This window comes from Henningerozyma blattae, chromosome 1, assembly GCF_000315915.1.
Source record: "Henningerozyma blattae CBS 6284 chromosome 1, complete genome".
Lineage (NCBI taxonomy): Eukaryota > Fungi > Ascomycota > Saccharomycetes > Saccharomycetales > Saccharomycetaceae > Henningerozyma > Henningerozyma blattae.
Window position 1 is genome coordinate 1550561 of NC_020185.1, and position 15911 is coordinate 1566471.

Here is a 15911-nt window from a genome sequence, read left to right on the forward strand (position 1 = left end):
AGAGTGTGGGGAGCAAAAGTTGCAATATTGCATATCTATCCTGGACAAAAACACGATATTCTTTTCTAAAATTGTTAAAGACCAGTTAATATTATATTAATTAAGTAGTATACTAAAAAATAAAGGAAATGAAGAGTGCTTAAAAGTGTTCGTCTATCTTTATTAGCAATCCCTGGATTAAAGTCAAGGCGAGCCAGTAGTAACCTTTCTTGAAATGGTAATTCATCGTAAAAGTCAAGTAATAAACGTGATGTTATTATAAAAGAACCAGTCTTGCTTGCTCTACAACTCTTTGGCGTAATAGCTGGTTAGTTTCCCAAAAAGAGAAAAAAAAGCCAAAACAATTGAGAAAAAAGAGCATATTATGTGCTGTATTCTAATTAGATGCCCTTAAAGGGTTATAAGATTGTTTGGGATCCCCTCAACTAGTTGGGTAAACTTTTACTACTTCTTGACATGCCTAGAAAACATTCTTGAGGAAAACGTAACTAGAGTATATGAAACAAGCCAAATTGCTGTAATAAATATTTAAAACTCATAGAAACATCTACATTCCGATCAACCACAGACTTTGAAATTTCAATTAATATTTCTTTTTCTTTTCTTTTTATTTTTTTCATATATAGAAATGTAAAAGAAGTTTTACAAGCTTTTCTATTTTCTCTTTTGAACTATTTATTTTTTTTTTTTTTTTTTTTTTGTATTTGTTCTGTATTGTCTCAACTCTAATTAATAATTCATTAGCTATATATTGATAAAGTTTATTAACGATTATTTTTTTGTTGTCTTGAAATATATCCTCAAAAATAAGAAAAAAATTGATATTAAATAGTGGTTCCCTCAAAGAAAGAAAAGAATGACAAAAAAAGAGAACACCAAAACATTGATATGCTACGCTTTGTTGCTATATTATTGTCCATTAAGCAAAAAAGGAGCATAGCAAATATTCAATTACTATTAAATAATGAATCGTTTCTTCGTATATTAGTACTACGATAAGATATTATCAATCTTGATTAATGCCGATCTTGACGGAGAATGACAGATGTTCCCCAATATGGTAAGAATTCCTCGGATTCATTCCGATCTGTAAAAATGATGATATCTGGCATTTTTTTGTGTATTCTAGGTTTACATTACCAAGTATTATCCAGAATATGTTGGTCATTAGTTAACCCATTAGTAGAATCATCTCTTAATTTTAATGCAATCTTGTAAATACCGTAACTTAATCCGTCATGACAAGTAGATCCAATTAGAGCTCCCCAGTTTCTGGAAGTAATATTATTTCGTCTTATACTATAGTAATTTTCTAACGATGGCAGGATCAAAATATCCAATTCAATATCGAATTTCATATCTTCTTCAATAGGTAATATCCCAAATATATTATTTGTGTTGTTGATATTGACTGGTGTCATCTTAAATTTCATCTCATCAATTTTTTTATCCGTGCTAGAGAATTTGTTAATATTGTTTAGGGTGAAGCCACAATGTATTAAAGCTAAGATCGGATCAGTGTCATCGGTATAGATATCACACCCCCATATTTCATTATTATTTGACCTTGGCGAGTTTATATCATCTCTATTCATCGAACTTATATAATCTTCGTAATTTATCTTTATTGTTATTATCTTGTTGATATCATTTGTATTTAAGTTTGGTAAAAAAGGTCTTGGCAATGTATAATCGTACCCAAATCCGTTTCTAACTTCCAATTCTCTCTGTTTGGAATTATTAAGTTCATCCTCAATATTGAAAAAACCAGTTTTAAAGGGATGATAAAAAAGTGTACCTAAATTTTGATTCTCTTGATCACCTACCTTCTTATATTTGCTAGCCACAAAATTTAATACATTACTATTATTTATAAAAGTAAAATTATCAATTTCATTATTCCTTGCCCCGCCATTTTCCATTCGATTATCAAGATCATTGGGTAAAATATGAAGATGATCATGGGGCCGACTTATATTATTGGCACTATTAGCACTATTCAAAATAGTGGCTTGTAAATTTAAAATTTCATTTTGAGTTTGTCTATATTGTGCTTGATATTCCGATTGTGCTTGCACTTGTGATTGTACATGAGCCTGTACTTGGGCATCAACTTGTTGATATGATATTGGGCCTTGCATATTCGGAAAATAAAATAAAAAAAAAACAATTAAAAATATAAAAGTTTCAAATTATATATCGTTGTATATATTTTTTAATCTTTTAATTATGAATAATTCTTATCTCTTTGTTTTTACTCCTTTTAGTATTAAAAAATTCGATTTTATTTTTTCCACTTAGTTACTGAACCCTCCCTTTGAAATTTAGTCAAATAGTTTCTCTCGCTCTAAGTTTATTCTAAATTAGTTTATTTACCTTCTTATTGTGAAAAAGAATTCAAGAATTTAATTCTCCGAGAAATCCCTGTTAATCCGTACACCGTCTTTTAGTTTTTCGGTTTTTCATATTTTTCAATTTTTCAATTTTTTCAAATTTCTAAAGTGAGTAAATTTCTGGAAGCACGTGATGCTATCTTCGACATCCTCCTAAAGTTGCGTCGCTTTTTTTTCCCTTAGTTTATCTGTTTTCTTTCGGTCCTTCTAGACTCCTTCTAACTTTGTAGGCAGACAATTGTTTCAAGTTCTGTCTAGAGAATTTCCAATAGAGGGAGATACTCTCAACGATTTCTTTCTAAATTCCATTTCCAGTCTTATCCTTCAAACTTCCTTCTGGCTAGAACTGTTGTAACAAAATAATGCCTCTATGTATCATTCTACGAGATAGGCGTCAAATGACCAAAATATCACCAAATTGATGGATATACTTGAAAAGTACCCTATACATATTTGAGGCGTACTTGGATTATATAGAATTTGTCAAGATCAAATCGACAAAGACAGGACAAAATGGCTGGTTTAAAGGACGTTGTTACTCGTGAATACACCATTAACATGCACAAAAGAGTATGTACATTTGAAATCTTTGAAATAATGCATAGAAAATAAGCATTAGCTTATTCACCTAAACAAACATAATTATGCATGAAAATAAGCGTGAAATATTAAAACAATTTACTAACAAATGATTAATTTTATTTCAATTATTATTTTTCCATTGAAATAATCAAAACAATTTAAATTTTTTATACAGTTGCATGGTGTTTCTTTCAAGAAGAGAGCTCCAAGAGCCGTCAAGGAAATCAAGAAGTTTGCTAAATTACACATGGGTACTGACGATGTCCGTCTTTCTCCAGAATTGAACCAAGAAATCTGGAAGAGAGGTATCAAGGGTGTTCCATTAAGATTAAGATTGAGAATCTCTAGAAAGAGAAACGAAGAAGAAGATGCCAAGAACCCATTATTCTCTTACGTTGAACCTGTCTTCGTTGCCAACGTCAAAGGTTTAAACACCGTCGTCATTGAAGATGAAGCTTAAATAAATTGAAATAAAATAGTATAAATATTTTAATTTAACATATTTAAAAGTGCAATTGGTGCAATTTTTAAAAAAAAGTACAATATATATTTAAAAAAAGAAATTTTTAAAAAAAAAAATATAAAAATCTTTCATTAAATATCTATCTAGTCTATCTAATCTATATACTTTTAATTTGACGATAAGTTGGTTCAATAGATTGACCAAACCCAGGATCATCAATTCTTTTCAAAATAAAAGTTTCATCAATCCAATCGATTAATTGTGAATAAGTTCTTGTTTCCATTAGTTGTTTTATTAAATGTTTAGGGATCATCATATTTTCCATCATACAAAATAGATGATGTTGAAATAATTGGAAAGGTATACCATTATTATATTCAAAACTCCAATTTATAAAAATTTCAATACAACCCCATGGACATTTCAAATGATTTTCAAATAAGGAAGGATTAGCTAAAACACCACGTACACTCATAACTGCATCTGTATTTGTAATTTTAGAAATTTCAAATAAATCTTTATATTGGAAACAATCACCATTAGCTACAACAGGATAATTTGGTTTATAATCTTTAATTGCCGCCGTAATGGTTTTAATAGCTTCTAAATTAACCGGAGTTGACGATCTAGTTGTACGTGTTCTACCATGTATTGTGATCCAATCAGCACCTGAATCAATGATTTTCTTACAAAGCTCGATAGTTTGATTTAAATCATCATGAATTCTTATTTTGGTTTCTAATCTTAATTTATCATGATATTTTTCTTTAACAGCTTTGACCAGGGAACAAATTAAATCGGGATTATAAATTAATGCACAACCAATCCCTTCTCTAACTTGTTCCTTTATAGGACAACCACAATTAATACCAATACCATCACAATATGGTGCAACCATATCGGCAAATTTTAAAATATCAGAAACATTATTTACACCAACTTGAACAATTAATGGTGTATCTTTTGAATTTGTAGAGAAATCTGATAATCTTGCATTTTTGTTACGAACAAATTCCCTTGCTAAGATCATTGGAGTATATACTATATCAACACTGTAATCTCTACATGTTTGGCGAAATGGTAGTTTTGAGTATCTTACCATAGGGCCAGCAATAGTAGCTGGTCTATTGTGTGTGGTCTTACGAGATTGGATTATATATAATGGATCATTTTCTTTCAATAATGGCTTTGGCGTTGTATTGTACATGTTACGGATTTTTCTTTTTTCATTTTATATTTTTTTTTTTTTTTTAAATTTTTATATTATTACTTTCTGTTTTATAAATATTAAATTTATTTTTTTTATAAATGAAAATAATGCATTATTTATATATATATAGTTGCACTAAAATATATAAAAATATAAAAATATACAACCCAAGATGAACAGCTAAAAGTTTAATAACCCCAGATGAACAGCTAAAAGTATATCATCTAAGATAGAATAGTTAAAAGTATACCATCCAAGATGAATAGCTAAAAATTATACAATCAAAGATGTATTGGTAATAAATCATTTGAACTAAATGCTTTATTACAAGTAGGACATTTTCTCATTCTTGAAGCTAAACGACCTTTACAACAATTATCACAAAATACATGACCACAAGTCTTGATAGCCATATTTTTCCAATTTTTTGAACATAATGAACAATAAACTAAATTTCTGAAATTATTTAATTCTTCAATTAATTGATTATTTGGAGAATTATCATTCGTAGAATAAAGAGACTTTTCTAATCTTTCTAATTTTGATTGTAAATGATTTATTTTGGTCTTGGCCTTTTTAGATTCTAAATCTTTAGTTTGTAACTCTAATTGTAAATGTGTAGATTCCTTTATTGATTTCAAATTTTCATCCTTTAAAATCTCTAGACGTTTATTTAATTTATTCAATTGTGATTCCAAATCTATTAATTTCAAATTATTTTTCTTATTAGAAATCATTAATTTTTTTTCATTATTTTGAGAAGTTTCCAATTGTTGATTTAAATTAGAAAATTTTTGTTGTAAAAGTCTATCCGAATCCTTTAATTGAATGATTAATTCATTTGATTTATTTAAACTTTTGGAAAGATTTTTATTTTCAATTAATATAGAATCTTTGGATCTCATAGCTGCGAAATATTTTTGATCAGCTTTTGTCTTTTCCACATTTAATTTTGTAATTATAGATTCATGATTAAGTAAATGAGAATATTTTTTATTAGTTAAATTTGATAATTCTTTAAATGCTTCTTCTAAATCTTGCAATTCCTTTTTCAATGCATCATCACCAGTAGTTGCATGACTAGGCTGATTAGATTGAGATTGTAAAAGTTCCAATACTCTTTGTGCATCTTGAATTAATTCTGAAGTTGTTCTTTCTGTTTCTAAAATGGCAATCTTACTCAATAGTTCATCTCTTGTGGTTCTTATCCTAACAAGATCTTTTTCCAATGATGAATTATGTTTGTATAGAGTATCTTGGGCTGATTTAAATTCATCTCTTAATTTATTAGTAAATAATTCATTTTCGTTATTCAATTTTTGAAATTTATTCAAAAATTCTTCATTAATAAGAGATAATTGTTTATTTTCAGAAGTAAGAAAATTAATTTTTTCAATCAATGTGGGAGATGGTTCTATTGTTGTTGATTTGGAAGATGAAGCAGAATCGAGTAATTGCTGACGTAACTCTACCAGCTGTGACTCGTTCTGTTCTTTATCCTTTTGTAGATGTTCGATAGTTAATTTTAATTCCTCTATCTGTAAATTCAATTCTTCCAGTTGAGATTGATCCACTGAAGGTGGTGAAGTACTTTTCTCCTCCTTTAGCTCTTCTATAGGTTCCTTGACAGGTTCTTTTTGTAATTCCTTTTGATATACTCTTTTAAGAGTGGATGAATTCGAACGATCAATAGATTTCAACTCTTGTTTATAAAACGATTGTATATTTATCAATTGATCATTTAAATTTTTATTCTGTATAAGCAAATCATCTTTTAATGAAGTAGTCTTTTGTAATTGATCTAATATTTCCTTAGATAAAGTATCTATAACTTCTCTTTGTGTATTATTCGGAAGAGTATATTTTTTCAAAATTGAAATAAAAGTTGACGAATTTTCTAAAATGATAGTTTCATCAACAAGTGATTCCAAGAAGCTTATATCGTTTGAATCTGAGATAGAGACCTTAATAAAATCGATCCAAATAGAAATAATAGACATTAACGATGAAACTTTTTTGGTGACTTCATTGAATTGTCCATTCAAAGTATCGAATCTTAGCGTCAGCGCAGCAAGATCTGTCTTGTATTGATGTAGACATCGAAACAGAGCCTCTTTCTGGAAAGATATAGCATCTTGTTGGGTCAATGGACCGTCGGGTGGTGATAGTTTAATACGTTTTTGTTTGGGTTCCGACATGTGCTTTGCTTTTAATGAGATTGAAATTGTTTTGTATTATTTGAATACATGGTTTTAAATATCCCGATCGTAACGCGAATGGTCACGTGGAACAAAATAAATGTAGAGATAGACAATAATAATAATAATAATAAAAGAAGTGAAAAGAAAAACAAAAAAATATAATTTCATCAAAACAAAAATTTAACTATATACACCTGAATACATGGCTATATAGTAAGTGAATGTAGAACTATGTGGAAAGAGTAGCGGCACGAGACTTGAGGGTTTCAATTTCCAAATCAGCTGCTTTCAATTTGGCACGAAGAGATTCAGCTATACTGGCAGAACTTGCTGTAGTTGATTTCGAGTTTGTGTCTGATTTGGCAGCAGCACGTAGATCCATCAATTCAGCCACCAGAGATGAGGTACGGGCTACTGTAAAACTGAGAAATAATGTGAAACCTGTTAGGTACATATTACGTTGAGCTAAGAAACGTCTTGAAAGTAATTCGGCACGTTCTGCACCATGAACATGGCCTGCAGCTGCGGACTGAGCACCCAAACGGTGAGCACGGGCTGTGGCATCCAAGAACAACAACAACACAAACCCAGCAACACATTTAGCAGCTACTTGAACAGAAGCTTGACGGAAAGGACGAGCTGCTGCTGATGCCAATGGGCGACGAACACGTGCCGGCAGAGGTAATGCCAGCAATGTGAAGGCAACGACCTCTACAACCAATATGCAGAATACGAGAGCGTAATATAATGACATGATCAGGAAGGTGAAGAGGTGCCAATTATAATATAAAGGGTCACCGTATTATATTAGGGGGGTTTCGACTGTTTTTAATAATATATAATATAAGGTATTTTTACGGACGACTTTTATATATATACATTTCGGGGCGAATTACCCTGCCATAAATTTTATTTGTCACGTGCAGTGTGGGTGAGTTACCCGGTTGAGGTTTTTTTTTTTTTTTTTTTTTTTGTCTTTCAATTTCTTTCTTTTTCGTTTTTTGCCACCACGCCACCGAAAAAAGACTATATAAATAGAACGGCAGTTTACCCTGCCTCTAAGAGTAGATACTACAAAAGTATCTATTATATATATATATATATGATATATATATACATAAAATACATAAAATACATACGTATTAGTCATTGTCATTGTCACTATAAAAACACCAATCATGAGTGATAGTGAGACACGTCCTGTGATAGACCCTGGTGTGGGTAACAGCCAAACGGATGAGATACAGGGGTCTGAAACACGGAAACGAGAGATGGAAGTGGATGAGGTGGATAAGAGTGAGGATAAGGATTGTCATATAGAGAAGAAATTGAAACCAGATAATGGGGAGACAGAGATAGGACAAGATAAGACAGAGTTAGAGGAGGATAAAAAAGAGCCAGAGCAAGATGGCAAAGAGAAAGAGCAAGATGACAAAGAGCAAGAAAAAGAGGCAATTGTAGAAGAAACGTCCAAACAAGACTCAATTCCAAAGGTAGAAGAGAAAGAAGAGCCTATAAATGATAAAGAGAGCAAGGAAGAGAGCAAGGACGAGACTACTAAAGAAGAAGTGAAAAAAGAAAATATGAAAGATGAAACAAAACAGGAAGAGACAAAAGATGAAAAGAAACCAGAAGAGGCGAAAGAAGAAGAGCCAAAGGATGGTATGAAAATACCAGCCCCTGCTCCTCCTCCAGAGCCAGATATGAACAATTTACCAGAAAACCCTATACCGGCTCACCAGAAGAAACATGCTTTGATGGCTGTCAAAGCTGTTAAGCGGTTAAAAGATTCTCGTCCATTTTTAAACCCCGTGGACCCCGTGGCTCTTAATGTGCCATTCTATTATAACAAGATTAAACATCCAATGGATTTAAACACGATAGAAAGAAAATTGACTTTAAATGCATACGATGTTATAGAGTCTCTTACCGAAGATTTCAATTTGATGGTGAATAATTGTATTCTATTCAATGGCCCAACTTCAAGTATTTCTCAAATGGCTAAAAACATTCAAGCCTCTTTTGAAAAACACATGTTGAATATGCCTCCAAGAGATTTACCAACTCCTGTAAAAAACAGTAATTCTTCCAATAATCCTAAACAAAAAGTTTTAAATTCAGAAGGGTCTGTAATTATAAGAAGATTGCAATCCAACAATGGTAGACCCAAGAGGGAAATACATCCTCCAAAATCTAAAGATATTTATAATACCACAAGTTCTGCTGATAATGATTCAAATTCAAATAGGAAACCTCCTAAATCTAAAAAATTAAAGCAAGTTATGAAATTTTGTCAATCAATTGTAAAAGAATTATCAAGCAAGAAATATTCTTCTTTTAATTATCCGTTTTTAGTACCAGTAGACCCTGTGGAACAAAATATCCCCACTTATTTCGATTATATTAAAGAACCAATGGATTTAAGTACGATTTCCAAGAAATTGATCAATTGGGAATACAAAACTCCTGAAGAAGTCGAATATGATATTAATTTGATCTTTAAAAATTGTTATATTTTTAATCCAGAGGGAACCATAGTTAATATGATGGGCCATCGATTACAAGACATTTTCAATACTAAATGGGCAGAAAGACCTATTTTTGATTCTTATGAAGATTCCGAAGACGAACAATTAAAACAAGAAGATCAAGAAGAAGATGGATATGAAGATGAATCAATGTTCATGTCTATGGATCATGATCAAATGAATGGGATGGAGGATCTTTCTGATTCTGACGCAGATTTAGATGAAACTTCTATCACCAACCCAGCAATCCAATATTTAGAAGAACAGTTGAAAAGAATGAAATCAGAATTACAAGTATTAAAGAGACAAGAACTGGATAAGATTAGAAAAGAAAGAAGATTAGCCAAATATAATTCAATGCAATCAAACTCAAATAAAAAGAAAAAGAAGAATATTTCCAATAATGGTACTGCAAATTTAAATTTCTCAAATAATAAAAAAGTTTCCACTCCTTCTGGAACAAATAAGAAATCAATAAGATCAAGAAGGAAAAATTCCAAATCAAATATATCCCAACCTGCAAATAAATTCAAAACTGTAGTCACTTATGACATGAAAAGGATAATCACCGAAAGAATTAATGACTTACCCCCTGAAAAATTAGAAAAAGCAATAGAAATCATCAAAAAGTCAATGCCATACTTATCTGATGATGATGAAGTAGAACTGGATCTAGACACCTTGGATACAAACACTATCTTGAATCTATTTAATACTTTCTTTAGACATTTCGAAAACATACCTTCTCCCAATTCAATTAGTAGTAACTCGCATTTACATAACAATAATCAATCGAATTATAACGATGATTACAATAACAGCAATACTTTTAATACAAACATTAACACTCCTCCCACTATGGATTTCATGGATTCCATATCTATGAGATCTCCTCTCTCTCCAACTTCTCTTGCCAATAACTTAAATAACAGTTCAACTCATAGTCACACAAATAAAAAGAAGAGATCAAAACCTTTAACTCAAGAACAACAATCAAAACAAATTGAAAAAATTAAAAATAAATTGGCTTTCTTAGATGGTGCATCTCCAAATTCAAATAATGGTTCATCTCCTTCATCTTCAACGAATTTGAAAAATTTATCTTCTTCAAATAACATTAATTCTTTGAAAAATAATAAAAGATCGAACCAAACTGCTTATTCAACAACTTCAAGTTCATCAGATGATGATGTAAGTAGTGAAAGTGAAGAAGAATAAACTTTCTCGAATCATCCACCTTTATCCTCCTACTACCTTCACTCCTCTTTCCCTTCTCTGTATATCAATTTTCAAGTATTTAATTACTTTTGTAACATTAATAAATATTATCAAAGTTTAAAAAAATAAAAAATTAAGAAACAAAAACAAAAAAATAATAAAATATAGCATATAATTAAATTTTTTGAAATTTTTTTTATACTTCTAAAATTGTAGGATAATGTGATAGCGCCGCATTCTGCGTTTAGGATTTTAAAATCTATATATAAAAAAATAAATCTGGTTTAATTATAACCAAATTCACAATGTTCAAAATATATAGAAACATATACCATTCGTAATGACCACCACAGATTCATCACAATTGGATCAATTGGATCAATTATTTTCATCATTAAGAAAAAATACTTCTACATCAAATGATGATAAATTTATTGATTATTTAACAAAACAGCCAAATTTAAATAATGAATTAACTATTTCTCAAGAAAATCTTGAATTGAAAGAAAAATTTTTACTAAATTCAAATATTTTAAACTGGGATTTATTAGATTTGACTCAATGTGTCCCTTCATTAAATTTTCTAGATGAAAATAATCAAATTGGAAAAGAAAATACCCATGATTATAAATCTTTATTGAAATTACCAAACATTCTTAATAGATCTTCCTACCATTTTAAAAGATCTGGCCTTGATGGTAAAATCACAGGCTATAAAGAATCTGTTAATCTGATGGAAATCACTTACGCAAATTCATCAAACTCACTTTCATTAAATAGATCCATTGACAATAATTCAAATGCAATTTCTGGTTCTTCTTCTAATTTACCTTTCACTCCAGGTGGGATTTCAATGAGTATATTAGATTCAAAAACTGCAGGTTCTAATGTATCAAGGGCTACAAAATTGTTACATAAAGATGATCAAGGATTGTTCGACATTCCTTCAGGGTTTGAAAGAGGTATTCTACCAATGGAATCTTTAACATCTAAAAGTGACTCCATTATAGAAGATGAAGTTAATCAGTTAAATCAAATTGATAATGAAATTGATGTAGAAAATGAAATTTTAATGAGTCAACAATTAGAGAATGATCAAGTAAAAATAAATTCAAAAAAAAACATTTTAGGTGACGATGAATTTAAAATTAATTCAAATCAATCAAAAGATGATATAATAGAGCTTGATAATTTATTACCTATAGGTATTGATTTTGGTAGATCTATTGTATCCGATTCATCTTCAAACGATCCTTTAAAGAAAAAAAATTGGGCTCACATTGTAGATTTAAATCATTCAATTGATAATTTCGACGAATTGGTTCCAAATCCAGCAAGAACATGGCCTTTTGAATTAGATACTTTTCAAAAGGAAGCTGTATACCATTTAGAACAAGGTGATTCTGTCTTTGTAGCAGCACATACTTCTGCAGGTAAAACTGTTGTTGCAGAGTATGCAATTGCCATGTCTAAAAGAAATATGACAAAGACAATTTATACTTCACCAATCAAAGCTTTATCGAATCAAAAATTTAGGGATTTTAAAGAAACGTTTCAAGATATCGATGTTGGATTAATTACAGGGGATGTTCAAATTAATCCAGAGGCAAATTGTTTGATTATGACTACTGAAATTTTAAGGTCAATGCTATATCGTGGTGCAGATTTAATTAGAGATGTAGAATTCGTCATTTTCGATGAAGTTCATTATGTCAACGATCAAGATCGTGGGGTTGTTTGGGAAGAAGTCATTATTATGCTGCCACAACACGTGAAGTTTATCTTATTATCTGCCACTGTGCCCAATACTTTTGAATTTGCTACTTGGATTGGTAGAACAAAACAAAAAAATATTTATGTTATTTCTACTCCAAAGAGACCTGTTCCTTTAGTAATTAATTTATGGGCTAAGAAAGAATTAATTCCTGTAATTAATGAAAAGAGAGAATTTTTAATTAAAAATTTCAATAATCATAAAGCCTTACTTGAAGATACTCCATCAAAAAACAATGGTACTAAAAACGACAATAAGAATTCAACTCGTGGTGGATCAAGAGGTGGCTCTAGAAGTGGATCAAGAGGTGGATCAAGAGGCGGTTCAAGCAGAGGGAATGCAAACCGCGGTGGTTCCCGTGGAGCAGGTGCCATTGGCTCAAACAGGAGTCAGTTTTATAAAAGAGGTGGTAGTATGCCAACAAAAAAGACTTGGCCAGAATTAATCAATTATTTGAAAAGTCATGACTTATTACCCGCTGTTATTTTTGTATTTAGCAAAAAACGTTGTGAAGATTATGCTGACTGGTTAGAAGGTATTAACTTCTGTACAAATAAAGAAAAATCACAAATTCATATGTTTATAGAAAAATCTATTACCAGATTAAGAAAGGAAGATAGAGAGTTACCACAAATCTTAAAAATCAGATCGTTATTGGAAAGAGGTATTGCTGTTCATCATGGTGGGCTATTACCTATCGTGAAAGAATTGATTGAAATTTTATTTGCAAAGGGGCTAATTAGAGTTTTATTTGCTACTGAAACATTTGCCATGGGTTTAAATTTACCCACTAGAACTGTTGTGTTTTCTGAAATTAAAAAGCATGATGGTAATTCTCAAAGATATTTAACTCCTGGTGAATTTACACAAATGGCAGGAAGAGCAGGTAGAAGAGGTAAGGATTCAACCGGTACAGTAATTGTTATGACTTATACCGAGCCTTTCAAAGAAGGTAATTTTAAAGAAGTCACTCTTGGCATTCCTACCAAATTAGAATCTCAATTTAGATTAACTTATAACATGATTTTGAACTTACTAAGAATTGAAGCATTAAAAGTGGAAGAAATGATTAAGTATTCATTTAGTGAAAATATTAATCAAAATCTATTGCCAGAGCATGAAAAGAAAATAAAACAATTAAATGAAGAAATGTTACAAATTCAAACTATACCGTGTGAAACTTGTGACAGTGATATTTCTACATTTATTGATTTAGTGGATCAATTTAAAAAGAGTACTGAAAATATGTTAGAAGAGCTTGCAAAAACTTCGAACTTTTTCAGAATTTTCAGGACAGGTAGACTGATTGTATATCGAGACAAAGATGATAATTGTAAGCTAGGTTTTATTTTCAGAAGTAATATGAAAGAAAATTCATTTGTCGTCATGACCATCTCAGAACCAATGAAATTACCAGATGGATCTCCAAATCATCTACCGTACATGGGTAACATGAATGCTTATAATAAAAGAAATTTCCCAACAGTAACCCTTTGTGATTATTATTTTGAAGATGTATCATTATTATCTGTTGAGTTAATATCTGCTTACACATTGAAATTACAATTCCAAGACATTATGAAAGGTGATGAAGATATACTTAAATCTTTCAAAGATGAATTATTTATTATTTCTAGAGTAGCAAATCACTTGAAAGAAACTGATACAGAGAAAACAAGTAGTTTAATGGTTCATCAGCATTTATTGGAAAGAAATAATATAAGGGAAAAAATTAGAAATTTAAAATGTACTAGTTGTGAAAAATTATCAATTCATTATGTCTTACATTATAAAATATTCCAAATTGAAAGAGAAATCAAAAATTTGTCACATTTAATGTCGGATCAAAATTTGTCCTTGTTACCAGATTATGAAAGCAGATTAAGTGTATTAAAGGATGCTGGCTTCATTGATCCAAATCAAAACGTTTTATTGAAAGGAAGAGTTGCTTGTGAGATTAGTACTGGGTATGAATTGGTATTAACTGAGTTAATTTTAGATAATTTCTTAGGTGATTTCGAACCTGAAGAAATCGTTGCATTGTTATCAGTTTTTATTTATGAAGGTCGAACGAAGGAGGATGAACCACCTGTTCCAACACCAAGATTAGCAAAAGGTAAAAAAAGAATTCAAGAAATTTATGCTCAAATGCAATCAATTTATGAAAAGTACCAAGTAACTCAGACCCAAGAAGAAGCTGAATTTTTAGAAAAAAAGAGGTTTGCTTTAATGAATGTAGTTTATGAATGGGCAAGGGGATTATCTTTCAAAGAAATTATGCAAATCAGTGCTGAACAAGAAGGTACAGTTGTTAGAGTTATCACTAGATTAGATGAAGTATGCCGCCAAGTGAAAACTGCGGCTGTTATTATTGGTAATTCCAATTTACATACAAAAATGTCTCAAGCTCAAGAATTAATAAAAAGAGATATTGTTTTTGCTGCAAGTTTGTATTTATGAAGAATTTTTATATTATTTTACGAGAATTAGTAATGATTGTATATTTATTTACAGATTAGGAATTGATATGTACGATATGCTAATTATGTATTAATAAAATAGAGACCGTAGATTAAGCATTAGGCATCGTCAAAGTATGCTTATCTAATGGAATATGCAAAAAAAAATTTAAGAAGGGAAAAAAAATTCGTATGTGCATGAAGAATAGCCCAAAAATGTAATATTTAGTACATGAATATCAATGTTCATGATTCATTTTTTCAAAATAATGGTTCTGATAATTTCTTTGGATACCTCTTCGTTAATCAACTTATTTACAGAATGGAAGTTATCTGTTAAAATAAGATAACCAATAATTGAGAAAAATACATATTCATCAAAAACGATATGAGTTTTAATTTGTATGTTTTGTCGCGGTAGACTTACTCTTGCAATGTGTTTCAAACCCTTTGATTTTAAAAATACACGTAACTCATGAACTAATGAAGCATTTTTAATTAATTTTCTATTAACTTTTTCGAAATAATTGAAATCATAGCCGTTAATATCAGTACTGGTCTTTTTAAAAACTTTTAAAAATACTTGTTTGATGCTTAGATTGAATAAATTTTTGCCCAATTTACACAGTTTTGAGTTTGTTGTAATTATTTGAGGTTTATCTTCGTTTTCTATTTTATTATGTTTTTTAATATTATTACACTGTTTTATATTAATATGTGCATACCTTAGTGGATAAAGACATTTTATAATTTCAGGGTCATCTTTCGATATATTTATATTGTAATCCTGCAAGTTCAAAGTATTTTTAAATTTTTCTATTCTTTTAATATTTTGTGCATGCTGTCGTTCTAATATTTTTGGGTGTAGACTTGGAATTTTTAATGGGACATTGGCTAAGGGAAGAGAAATAGGTTCTATAAAAGTATGGAGTTGTGAAACAGAGGCTCTTAAAAGACCGTAATAAGGTCGATAATGGATCATCTCATCGATGAGTTAATTATAAATACAAACCACTTTTAAACGAATTATCCACCACTCCCTGAGGTTTTGATCAGTATCTCTAACTATACACCTTTTTTTTG

At 30.2% G+C, this 15911-nt stretch overlaps 8 protein-coding genes across 8 annotated transcripts; 3 read left to right on the forward strand and 5 right to left on the reverse strand.

The window, feature by feature from the left end:
- Positions 1-1136: 1136 nt before the first annotated feature.
- RXT3 (Rxt3p) lies at positions 1137-2141 on the reverse strand (the record flags this gene model as incomplete). The annotated part of the gene is made up of 1 exon (XM_004177892.1): positions 1137-2141. One exon carries the CDS (start codon positions 2139-2141, stop codon positions 1137-1139), a length of 1005 nt encoding a protein of 334 aa, XP_004177940.1.
- A 765-nt stretch (positions 2142-2906) lies between these two features.
- On the forward strand, positions 2907-3435 carry TBLA0A06310 (60S ribosomal protein eL31; the record flags this gene model as incomplete). The annotated part of the gene is made up of 2 exons (XM_004177893.1): positions 2907-2963; positions 3151-3435. The coding sequence occupies 2 exons, from the start codon at positions 2907-2909 to the stop codon at positions 3433-3435; spliced, it is 342 nt and encodes a 113-aa protein (XP_004177941.1).
- A 160-nt stretch (positions 3436-3595) lies between these two features.
- Positions 3596-4645, reverse strand: DUS4 (tRNA dihydrouridine synthase; the record flags this gene model as incomplete). The annotated part of the gene is made up of 1 exon (XM_004177894.1): positions 3596-4645. One exon carries the CDS (start codon positions 4643-4645, stop codon positions 3596-3598), a length of 1050 nt encoding a protein of 349 aa, XP_004177942.1.
- Positions 4646-4929: 284 nt separating this feature from the next.
- Positions 4930-6846, reverse strand: BRE1 (E3 ubiquitin-protein ligase BRE1; the record flags this gene model as incomplete). The annotated part of the gene is made up of 1 exon (XM_004177895.1): positions 4930-6846. One exon carries the CDS (start codon positions 6844-6846, stop codon positions 4930-4932), a length of 1917 nt encoding a protein of 638 aa, XP_004177943.1.
- Positions 6847-7078: 232 nt separating this feature from the next.
- Positions 7079-7603, reverse strand: YET3 (Yet3p; the record flags this gene model as incomplete). The annotated part of the gene is made up of 1 exon (XM_004177896.1): positions 7079-7603. The coding sequence occupies one exon, from the start codon at positions 7601-7603 to the stop codon at positions 7079-7081; it is 525 nt and encodes a 174-aa protein (XP_004177944.1).
- A 424-nt stretch (positions 7604-8027) lies between these two features.
- Positions 8028-10595, forward strand: BDF1 (chromatin-binding protein BDF1; the record flags this gene model as incomplete). Its single annotated transcript, XM_004177897.1, has 1 exon — positions 8028-10595. The coding sequence occupies one exon, from the start codon at positions 8028-8030 to the stop codon at positions 10593-10595; it is 2568 nt and encodes an 855-aa protein (XP_004177945.1).
- A 340-nt stretch (positions 10596-10935) lies between these two features.
- Positions 10936-14829, forward strand: SKI2 (SKI complex RNA helicase subunit SKI2; the record flags this gene model as incomplete). Its single annotated transcript, XM_004177898.1, has 1 exon — positions 10936-14829. The coding sequence occupies one exon, from the start codon at positions 10936-10938 to the stop codon at positions 14827-14829; it is 3894 nt and encodes a 1297-aa protein (XP_004177946.1).
- Positions 14830-15081: 252 nt separating this feature from the next.
- TBLA0A06370 (uncharacterized protein) lies at positions 15082-15810 on the reverse strand (the record flags this gene model as incomplete). The annotated part of the gene is made up of 1 exon (XM_004177899.1): positions 15082-15810. The coding sequence occupies one exon, from the start codon at positions 15808-15810 to the stop codon at positions 15082-15084; it is 729 nt and encodes a 242-aa protein (XP_004177947.1).
- Positions 15811-15911: the final 101 nt, after the last annotated feature.